This window comes from Octopus sinensis, unplaced genomic scaffold (assembly GCF_006345805.1).
Source record: "Octopus sinensis unplaced genomic scaffold, ASM634580v1 Contig11478, whole genome shotgun sequence".
Taxonomy (NCBI): domain Eukaryota; kingdom Metazoa; phylum Mollusca; class Cephalopoda; order Octopoda; family Octopodidae; genus Octopus; species Octopus sinensis.
Genome location: NW_021832379.1, coordinates 26,067 through 38,292, shown reverse-complemented (window position 1 = coordinate 38,292; position 12,226 = coordinate 26,067). Strand labels below are relative to the sequence as shown.

Genomic DNA, 12,226 nt, shown 5'->3' with positions numbered 1-12,226 from the left:
AGTATTTCCATTTCTACTTGAAGTAAAGGAGTTTTAATAATTATTTTTTTCATTTTAACCTATTTTCAATCTTCCGTAAAAATTTAAAAGTAATATTCAGAAATTTAAGTACTCTGGGACTTAATGGGTTAATGATCTCAATTGCAGGTAGTTTGATTTTAGTGGCTATGTCATTGCTTGATGGACCCTACTGTAGATCTGCGGACATCTTTAGACGCCCCTACATAATGTATTTCACAACAATTAACCTTATCGTCATGTCGTGTTCCCACTTTAGCAGGAATAGGTTAAAGGTCATCATGGCTGGATTCTTCCCTGGTGAACCAAGAATGAACAACACAGAAAAAGAAGATTCCGTCCTTTAATTTGCCTGCAATCGTTAATCTGGAGCTGTAGATGAAACTTCTTTTCTTTTTTTTTTTTTTTTTTTTTTTGCTCGGGAGTGCAGGTGGAGGGTAAAGTTAGACACTCAGGTTGGTAAGGGTCAATTTATTTTAGCTTATCATAGTATCCCAATGCTATAAATAATTTTCACCTTATCCTGTGACGTTAGTACTAAGCTTACTCTTGACATATATCCTATTATAATCTCCTAAAATAACAAAATGACTATTCAAGCCACTTTAAAAATTCCATTGCTTTTTCACAACTTATTTGCAGACTCGTTCATCAGACTGGCAAGCTGGTGGTCTGTCAACCAGCTATTTCTTTGAAAGATTGCAGGAAGCTAATCAACAAATTATCCAATTTGAGAAAAGTGGAGCACCAACTGGTTGGTCCGTCTGTTGGGACAGGTACGTCCATCTCTTCTTCTTGTTCTTCTTGGATATAACCTGTGGTAGTTTGCAAGTATGTTGCACATTGAGCTGCCTTAACCCATCTGACTGTGACTCTGTAGACAGGTGACAGATTTGACTGCTGAGAACAATAGCAACTGCCTGCTCTTGACAACGTTGGCAACCGCCTGTTCTCAACAATGCTCTCTGGTTCTCTTGTCAACTCCATTGCTGACGACTAATGTTGACATTTGCACTCAGAATCTATTGGACTTAAATGGCCCAATTCTCTGCTTGTCTTGGCTGATGTGAACGTTTAATGAAGGAGAGCAAAGGAGAACAATCTTATAAGCTAAAATAAGATGAGCGAAAGAGAGAGAGAGACGGATTAGAGCTAATGGAAAGAAATTGTGGAAATAAAGGATCCATTGGATTTCGGTAGAAGAAAGGAGTTTAATGACGAAAATCTTTTGGAAACCAAAGAACTGGAACTTTAGAAATTGTGACCTTCCCCCAGATAAGACAAGACCATTAAATGACTTAATTCGACATGATTTCAAACCTGGGCCAAGCTTATCTTGTGCAGCTGCTGAAATGAAGATTTGTGTCTGACTGGTTTCAGCTTGGGTTTGGGTTTGGGTTTGTCTCCTTATCTCTCTGTGGATGTTTTGAAAGAAAGCAACCAGTGAGCATGGTAAAGAGACAAATAAGGAATGAGAGTGAAGAAGAACAAAGGGGAAGAGAGAGAGAGAGAGAAAAAAAGAAAGAATATATATATATATATATATATATATATATATATATATATATATATGCATATATATATGTATATACATATGCAAAAATTGGGAGGAAAACAGCATTTACTACCAAGCAAGCAAGCTGGCTATTGATGGCAAATGATGTTGAAGTAGCGGCATTCACTGCAGACCAGGTGATGTTGATGCTGGTTTTACTGGTGAGTTTAACTTTTGTTACCTTTGCTTCCTGCTATTAATCGAAACTGTATTTCTCTTCTGTTTTCAGCTCTGATAATAACTTTTGTATTATTCTCTTTATTATCATTATTATTATTATTATAATGTTGTTGTTACATCACTGATTATTAGTTCTATTTTTGCAGTCTGATGTCAGCAGTGTTTTCAAGACACAACATACACGTATTGCGCACACAAAAGTGAGATGTCTGTGTGAGGTGAATGTGTATATAAATGGTTGCTTTGGATGTACAAACCTGTTTTTATTCTAACCTTTTTTTTTCTCTCTCTCTTTCTCACTATGTTCTCCTTATTACAATCCAACTCGAGATATGTTTTAACCATTAATAAAGCCTTAAAACCTATCAAAATATTTTAAATGATAAATGTTTCCATCACCTACCCATTATACTTTTCTTTCTTCATGCAAGTCCTTCAGTTTTTATAATTTTACAGTTAGATACTAGTCACTTATTTAGTTGAACAAGATCTCTATATCCACCCACAATTTTGCAGAATTCAATGAAAGACAAAAACTCTTATTGTATGTATTTTAACTGCTTAATATTAACATAATTTATTGTTTCTAGTTTTCCATCTGATTATTATAATATTTTTCATATCAATAACTTCATCTTAATACAAAGGCTTATTTGGAACAGTGAAGCTTGAAGTAGATAAAGCTATAAATAATAGCATGTAAATATTTGATTAAAAAACCTTTTTGGATAAAAAAAAAGTCAAAGGCTGGCCAATTTATTTTCTATCCAAAGGATTTATTTACTCAATATTTACAGGCTATTACTTCAAGCTTCACTGTTCCAAAGTAGAATTATTTCATGTTCTCTCAGAGTTTCTACAGTTCTTATGGCATCAACAACAAACGCTTATATTTTTTTCTTACAATGATTACACACAGTTGAGAGACACAGTGGTTTGCTTTATGCTACCCAGTTCAGGAATTAACGCCAGGTCCAGCCTTGTTTCTCATCCATGAAGCTTTATTCCATCTCAACAACACAAATTGCCAAACAGATTTATTTCAGCTTCAATTCAAGCTGAGACTGACTTTGCCTTTCATCTATCAGTGGTCAATATTAAAATCAATATTAATATATACAAGGATTGAATCAATAAACTGTATCTCTCTCCTCCCTCCCCTGCATATTTAAATTTGTCACTGACAGTAGGTGGTCATATTGGATGGTCTTTGATCTCAGCTTTAGTGCTTCCTTTCCTCTTTATATTTTGAAATTGATTCAATTTAGTGATATTATTGTCTTATAAATTTTAGCTTTCTGCTAACATCAGAAAGAAACCATTATTATTATTATTATCGGTAACGATTCTGCAAGCTGGCAGAATCATTAGCATGCCAAGCAAAATGTTTAGTGGCATTTCGTCTGTCTTTACATTCTGAGTTCAAATTCCACTGAGGTTGACTTTGCCTTTCATTCATTTGGGGTTGATTAAATAAGTACCAGTTATGTACTGGGGACGATGTAATTGATTAGTCCCTAAAATTTCAGGTCTTGTACCTTCAGTAGAAAGGATTATAAAAGCAGGGAGCTGGCACAATTGTTAGCATACTGGGTGAAATGTTCTGGGTTCAAATTCTGCCGAGGTCAACTTTGCTTTTCATCCCTTCGGAGTTGATAAATTAAGAATCAATTGAACAGTATGGTCGACGTGATCAACTCGCCCCTCCCCCAAAATATCAGGCCTTGTGCTTACAGTAGAAAGGATCATTATTATTATGTACTGAGGTCAATTTAATGAGCCAACACTCTCTTCTTAATTTTCTGGTTTTTGTTTATATTGTTATGCGGTGGCCAGCTGGCGGAATCTTTAGTGGATTAAACAAAATGATTAGCAGCATTTCTTCCAGCTCTTTACATGATGAGGTCAACTACCATTGAGGTCAACTTTGTCATTCATCTTTTTGAACTGTTCCAATCAAGTAATCAACTGAACCCCACTTCCCCTAAAATTTCCTGGCTTTGTGCTAATATTTAAAAACATTTTTTTATGTTCATTTTCTCGCCTTTAAATAGTTCATTCTTTTATTGATTCTGGTTCATCATTTATAGATATATATTATATATGGCCTAGTGGTTGGGCGTGTTGCCCTCACAATCATGAGGTTGTGGTTTCGATTCCCAGACCAGTTACATGTTGTGTTCTTGAATAAAACACATTATTTCATGTTGGTCCAGTCCACTCATCTGTAAATGGGTCACCCTCTGACAAACTAGCTTTCCAGTCAGGGGGAATGTTGGCCTGCTCGCTTAACCAGCAGGGTGGCATCATTCTAAACCAAAGCTGATGCAAAGTGCATTTTGACCAGTGATGTACAATAATCAAAATAGTCTGGTCAGTCATGTGAGATTATATAAAGTGGATTTAGGTATCTCGGTAATTTCTGAATGCTGTGTTGGCTCCATGACTCCATTGGTACCAAAAGACTCTTCTATGGACTGTGTCCACTAAAGCATTCTTCTGTGTGCGATAAACATTGGCTATCTTTTGAGGACTTTTAACTGAACTCTATAGTTTTAGCTTCTGATTATCAAAAGTTCTTTAATTATAACCCAGGTAGGATTATTTTCCCTTCACATATCTGATATCCTTGTTAGTGAGTCCGTCTCTGTCCATTTTCTGTGCTAGATTCCTCTCAGATAATACAACACACACACACACACACACACACTGAATAGTGGTTTTTGTCTCTCTGTACTTAAGAAAGAAATAATTATCTATTATTCCCACATTTCTATTCTATATTATCCTCTGTTTGATTTTAATCAGGAGTTCCATTGAATTTCCACTGACAGTGTCCATTTTAATTATGTATTTTTTTTCTTCTTCCAAAATATATCGATGCTTGTCCTGTGAGGTAAATCACTGAATTTCTTAGAATCTGCCTCCTCTTCTTTTTGAACAAGATTTCTAATTTAAAACGAATAGGAAAACTAATTAAAAGAGTTTGTTTTTAATCACAGGAAGTTTTTTCTGATAATCTCATAAATTAATGCTAGACACTGATTGAAACATACATGTGTTTTTTTATAATGATTTGAAAATTATTAAATTTATCAATTTATAATTTGAATAGTTTCACACAGGGCTTTTTATTTGTTTGTTTGTTTGTTGTATGTCAGTATGGCATGGATAGTTGTTAAAATAGGGATGTTTGTATCAGATATCTTTTAGTGATTTTCTCTTCATTTACTTTTGATAATTGTGTCTTTAAAAACATAGTGTAAACCCATAACTCTTTTGATCAAGTACTTTTTATGCTTTTCTTTTTCTTTTTTTATTTTCATAGTTATCAATCTTAATTAAAATAAGAGCTATGTCTATATTTGAGTAGTTGACAATTTGCCAGTCAAATGGGTCACAGCTGCTTTTCTTTTACTGATTCTGTAATTATGAAAGATTGATACTGGGTTGTACTTTTCTAATCTACTTAGCTTTTATATTATATTTTTGCCTTTGTATAATGTATGTGTGTTGCCCTATTCTTGACCAAATAACAAAACAAGTTGAGTGCTTTTTTTTTGTTTGTTTGGTGAAAGTAAGATAATGTTTGAAAAAATGGATAAGTGATGTAATTTCTGCTGAATAAAGCATTTTTATAAAATACTTTTTATAAAAAGTATAAAAAGACTGTTTGTGTCATGTAAATAAGATAACTGTGAGGGAGGCAATTGTAGTTGTTAGAGCATGGGATAGCATGCCTTACATTGGTTCAGCTCTCGGTCCCTGCTTTACCATTCCAGACATTACTGATGTTACACATCCAGCAGAGCAAACTCACCTCGTTCCATTCTAGACATCAGTCATCCTTCACACTCAATCTCCATGTTTCACCACCATGTAGCATTGCTCTTTATGCAGCTATCATACAATTTTTCTTTCACTTGGTGAAAGAATCCCTCTTTTTTCCAAGCAGAAATGAGTTCCCTGAACTTTTCCTGTCCCATTCTTACTGTGTTTTTGACACACCCTCTTCCATCATCATTTAACATCTGTTGTCCATGCTGGCATGGGTTGAATGGTTTGACTAGAGCTGGTCAGCTGGAAGGCTGCACCAGACTACAGTTTGGTTTGGCTTGGTTTCTATGGCTGGATGCCCTTCCTAATGCCAACCATGCTGAGAGTGTAATGGTTGCTTCTATGTGCCACTGGCATGACTGTGATTTTGCTTGACTCGTCTACATAACAGAAATTATCAACTACTTTTAGACTAGTTGAAAGAATTTATATATATTAGTGACAGAGGCAGTACTACTACCAGGAGATAATATTTATCACCACTGAGATGTGGATGTTCTGTTAGAACAAACTATACTGTGATAGATACCATGAGAGAAACTCTCATATTGGCTTTTGGTGCAAGATGCATGCTTGTTTATATCGCTAGCAGGAAGGTAAATTCCTGCCATCTTATTGACAAAACCAAGGAAGATTGAAATCACGTGATCTGGTGGTCTCGGTGCTGGAGATGCTGGCAATTTATCTCCCTGCTTGCAATGGAAATAAGAATGCATTTTGCACCAAAAAGCAAGATGCAAGTTTCTCTTGTGCCATCCACCACAGTATAGTTTGTTCTAACACAACTTCCACGCTTATGTGGGGGATAAATATTACCTCTCAGTAATTCCTTTGTCGCTAATATATATAAAGTCTTTCAAATACTCTGTAAGTATTTGATAACTTCTGTTTTGTAGATGAGTTAATTAATTGAGATTTTGACGATGTGGTTGCTTATTTTTCGACTGACAGTTTGTGAGAGACTGGATCTGGTTTGTTTCATCATAAAACAGAACATTTTGGGCAGAATATAGCTGGATTAAATGTTAAAGAGTTAAGACTTGTTGATTCTATACCTTTCTTCTACATTTAGAATTTCTTAATTCTTCACCAGAATCAGCCATTAGGACTAGGTTCCTCGCATTCTCTTCCATTTATACTTAGGTGAGTCTCTTAGATTTTTATGGCTTTTATTTTTTTGTATCCTTTTATAAACCATGTCCCCTTTGTGGTTGGATTCTGGTCTGTTCCCATTTGGCTTTTACATTATATGTTGAGGGATCTTTTAGCTTCCGTACCATCCTTCTCCAAATTATCTTGTGTTTCTGGGTCTGTCTGACTCTTACTCTGATGGTACTAGCACCAGTCTATGTTGAATGGTTCATTCATTCTTTGCTAGGAATATACATGTAGATAAATTTTTAGGGTCAACACTTGTGTTGAGGGTACTGCTGGAGCCTGTCTCCAAAGGCAGCAGGAGTTGGGTCTGTAAATAAAAGGAAATTAGTTTGACAAATTGAGTTGGTAAACTGGATGAAATGGTGTAAATAAAAGCCAAAGACAGGCTGTCTATAAATTAGCCGTGCATTCTCTGTTGAACAGCAAAACAAGTTGATTCCATGAAGGTTAAAGTGTAATTTATTCTCTGCCACCTAATTCTGTTCGTTCATCTGCTTTATATCAAAGTGGTTCATGCCCTCCACACTCATTCTCTCAACATAATGGCTCCTATGACTATCTTCTAGTTGTCCAAGAAATCAGAAACTAAAATTGTCTTTTGAAATTAGCCAATTCTAAAAAGCAAAATTAATTTTTCACATTCTGACCTTAAGGTGAAATCTATGTTAATTTTCAGTAAGATCTTATTCAAAATATTTATTTCTCCAGTTGGTTTCTGTTGAAATAATATTGGAGGCAGATTCTATCAAATTATTCAAGCAAGATGTTTTTTTTTCTTTCACATTATTAATTTTCCTTTACAGCTCTCTGCATATTTTCAGTCACATATTTTATTTCTTTTAATTATCATACTCAAATATTACTACCATGTTATTGTTGTATTTCTGTATCTTTTATATTGTACAGAAAACAGCAGATCTAGCTGTATTTCTGTGTTTCTTTCTATATCTTTTATATTATATAGTAAACAGCAGCTCTAGCTGTGTTTCTCCTATTTTATGTGTCTATATTTCTTTTGCGCACCACAAAGTCTGCAGTTATCTCTGTGCTTCTTCCTTGGGAAACTAAAGCATTATCATGAAGCATTATACGTTTCTCTTGATCATTATCAATAGGACTTCAAAAGTGTAGATGTAGTTAGTCCGTGAGCCAAAGTATATTTTGTCTTTAAATATTGTAATATGTTGGTAGAGAGAAAGCATAACAACATACAATAAATACATAATATATTGTGAAAAAAACAAAATTGCACAATTAATTTTGAACATTGTGACTTTGTGAAAGGTCATGCATGAAGTAAATATGCAGGGATATCATTAAAATATATGTACATATTATTATTACTGAGATATCTCCAAATATAACTTCAGATAAGTTTCAACTGGCTTTGGTTCAGGCTATATTGTCTGCTATAGAGAAATATACCAAAGTTGTACATGGAACCAGTTGGATATATGTTTCAGTTTCTTTGTGCTTAATTTGGTTTGTGTTTGCCCACTTAGGTTAGATGGGTCTGTAGCTCTGACCTCACCACACTTTGCAGTACTTACTGTTCTTCCTCAGTAAGATAAGCACACTAAAAACTGCATAATATTTACTACATAATTGTAATATAATATATGCTAATTACTAAAGGGTTACATAAGTGCAGTAGAGAAAGGTTTAAGCACAAAACCTTTCTGCATGAGTTTTTCCCCAAATTTTTACTTGCTTGCTTTCAAAATATATATAAGAACACAAATTAGGTTTAAAATTTTCTGCAGTTGTTTCAGAATTGATGTAGTCTATGAACGCATCAATAAAATTCAACTGAAACAGATGTAAATTTTAAACCCCTTTAGTGTTCTTTTTATACCTACACCACACCAGGAACCGACCCTGAGTCGGATACACGGTTTATATTGGGTTTGGTACCTACATACATACACACACACACATGATACCTCATGGTTGTTTTACCCCAATGTCATGGTACCTAGCCAATCCTAGCATCCTACTTGTGGATATCCCTAGATTCTAATGAATCTTGTAACTAATCTCTCTCTCTCTGTAATAAATATTTGGCAACAGTGGAAGTGGAGTTGTGTATTGAAACTTTGTTGTTTTGCCTCACATTCTGGATTGACCGGAACAGGATCAATCCCTTCCACATTTTGACCTTTACTGAGGTCAATACAATTTATCCTTGCCCCTTATGTCTTTTTTATTTTTCGTCTTCATAACATACCAGTTGAACAATTTATTAACCAGAGTAACTAATTGGATTATTGAATCGGCAAACCACTTTCCTCTTTCTCATTGGGTCTGCTACATGCACACACACACACACACACACACACACACACACACACACACACACACACACACACACACACACACACACTCCTCCTCATAATATTTGAATACGTTTCCCCCCATCCCCAATAGTGGGTGATTGTGGGGTGAAGTTTATAAGGAGAATGTCTGTCTGACCTCCTCCGCTTTTAATACGAGAGCTGGATCAGTTGTTCTGTGCCGTTGACTTACTCATCAAAATGGAGGCCGTATTGTTTTTCTGAAAGGTGAGTTTAGATTTTTCTTACCTCTTTGTCCTGAACATATCAATGCCTTTCTCTCTATCTCTCTTTCTCTCTGTTTTGCAACATCAAACTGTTTTCATCTCCTCCTCTATTTGATTTTCCCACAAATACCCCATCCCTTTCTATCTGTTTCTCAACCAGGGCTGTGGAGTTGAAACAAAAAACTGCAACAACTCCTCCTCCTCCTCTATAAAATTGACTGTGGTCTCCATATCTCGTAAAGAATAGGCATAAGCTTGTACTTTGAATAGGCCTCTATGTTATAACTGGTTTATATTAAAGAAGAAAGATATTGTGAGTCAAAGTCGGTATAGTTTTACCGACTCTGACTCCAGCTACCCCTTAATTGTTTCCAACTCCATAACTCCAACTCCACAGCCCTGTTCTCAACTAGGGTCCACTTGACCCTTGGGGTCCGTATAAGATTTAATTGTTAAAATTTATCTGCAATAAATTGGTTATGCTTCAACAAAACACAAACTATTTTTTTACACAATTCTTAATAATATATAATTCTAAAAATATAATAGGATTTTTTAAATATCAAATGGCTATGAGGGTCCACCCAAATAAAATACGAAACAAAGAGGACCATGGGGGGGGGTGAGAACCACTGCTCTAAACACTGATATAAAAACTTAATGAATATGTAAAGAAAACATGGAAGCTTGTATGATTCCATGCTACCTTAATCTCTCCTCTGCCACATTTAATCTATTCAGGACAGATGGACATATCTTCTTGTCTTTATATGTAATTGAAAAGTTTGAATAATTTATTATGCAGGCTGGATACTTCTGTCCTCTTGCAGTGAATTCCTGTTTGATAGAGAGCTGCAGCGGTCCTTATGACCCTGCATGTGTATCATTCACTGTAGGCCTCTCATGAAGATCTAGAATTCTCAGGCCACATTGCAGTACTTTTAGTATTTCTATATCACTGAGTTGGGTTCTTGAATTATGTCTTTCATAAAAGTAAATTCATCAAAATAAAAGTAGGAACTTATGCCAGATCATTCCTGTACAAGGTTAAGTCAAACTAGTTGTGTAGGTAGAAATATTATCTGATAGGTAATGATTTCAAATCTGTTGTTGACATTTGTGTTCCTGAGCAGAATACTTTATTCTGCATTGTTTTAGTCTGTCTAGCTGTCAGAGGACTATGAGACATTTCGGCACAGCTGTTTTGGCACCACTAACTCAGTGCTGATTTATTCGACATCAGACGTTTTCGCTTAGCGGCATTTTGTCCATCTCTCTGTTATAAGTTCAAATTCTACCAAGGTTGACTTAGTCTTTCATCCTTTCAGGGTTGATAAAACAAGTACCAGCCATGTACAGGGGGTCAATGTAATTAATCAACTGGCCTCCTCCTGCCAAAATTTCAGGCCTTGTGTCTATAGCAGAAAGGCTATTTCTTTATACATGTCTGAGGAAAGAGAAAGTCTTTGTTAGTCATGTTCAATTTATATAAATTGTGATCTTTCTCTCTCTCTCTCTCTCTCTCTCTCTCTCTCTCTATATATATATATATATATATATATATTTTTTTTTTTTGAACATGTGTACCTCTGTTCCTTCAGCACCAAAAGACACTGTTGCCAGAAATGACCAGTCAGCTGTGTCAGATCATCAGCATCCATGCAGCTGCACCAAATTGTCTCGTTCCAATGTCAGATGCAGGCGACAGATCATCTGCGAATGTCACCTGCAACAGATAACCATCCTATCTCATGAAAGATTTAGATTTACTTTATCCCATGAAACCAGAGTTAAAATTCACTCTCTCAACTGGTCTCTCTTGGGACCTCACAATCAGTATTGTTGTATAAGTTGGTCTATAAAAATGTCTGCATAACAAACAAGGGACAAGCTTCAAATCTAGAACAGCAGAGTTGCTATTGAGCTTCACTTTGGTCATTATGATGAAATGTGAAGAACCATATTATATTGAAAACAATTTAGTTTCAGTCAGCCTGTTGTCAGGTTTCTTTAGGTTTGGTGATTGTATTAGCTTAGATGAATAGTAAGTAGAATTGAAATGCTTATACGTACCCACAATTATTCACTATCATAACTCAGTAATTTAGAGTTCAAATCCTGTTGAGATCATCTTACTCATTAACATGTCTCTTGTCCTCATTCCAAATATTTATGACATATATAAGATGGACATGTATACAACAGTGAGTATTTGATGTGGCAAACACCAAGAATTCAAGGTGTAAAACACACACAAAACACAGAGCTAAAAGCTTTCAGGTAAAGTGATAGTATATCATATCATAATTGTTAAATTATACATTATAGAGTAATTAAAAACTAGTGCTCATTTATCTCTACATGTTTTGCAAACAACTTGCAAGTGCTACCAGTTAAAAGCCTCGCATACTGAAAGCCAGCAAGTGTATGGGGTCATCAGGAGAGAATGCACCCCGTTTTGGGGCTTACCTCTCTACGTTGTCATTGTGCACTGCACCCCCCCCACCACTGATATGAGGCCCTGCTTGCTAGATCAACTAGTTATCCAATAAAGCTCAATATTCTTCTAGTCATTGCTCATAACCAAATCCAAGTAATGATAATGTGGTTGCTATTTTTTTTTTTTTTTTTTTTTTTTTACATACCTTTAGTTTTGGGTGGGATATTGAGTTCTCCTTTCCTTCGATGCAAACTGTCAAATTTATCCCAGTCCTTACTCCATTTACATGGATACTCTGACAAGGATTTGGACTGGTTCTGTTTGACTCAAGTCAAGAATTCTGGTAACGTGCATTGCTTCTATGCATAATACAATATATTCACACACATACACAGAGGGTGCAGTGAAAATATTGTTGTCTAAGTTACACAAAAATGAAAATAACACTGCCATCTCATTTTAACAGATATATTTACCA

The 12,226-nt window shown here is 35.3% G+C and overlaps 1 protein-coding gene and 1 long non-coding RNA gene across 2 annotated transcripts in view; both read left to right on the top strand.

Annotated features, from left to right (window-relative positions):
- Window positions 1-12,226, top strand: part of LOC115228954 (formin-binding protein 4) — a 75,110-nt gene that overhangs the window by 42,289 nt on the left and 20,595 nt on the right. Inside the window, exon 13 of the mRNA XM_029799402.2 lies at window positions 661-794. Coding sequence (XP_029655262.1) covers window positions 661-794 — 134 coding nt within the window. The remainder of the gene's footprint in view (window positions 1-660; window positions 795-12,226) is intronic.
- Window positions 6,452-10,220, top strand: LOC118761282. Its single transcript, XR_004997263.1, has 2 exons — window positions 6,452-6,934; window positions 7,124-10,220. It is a non-coding gene; the product is annotated as an uncharacterized LOC118761282 (long non-coding RNA).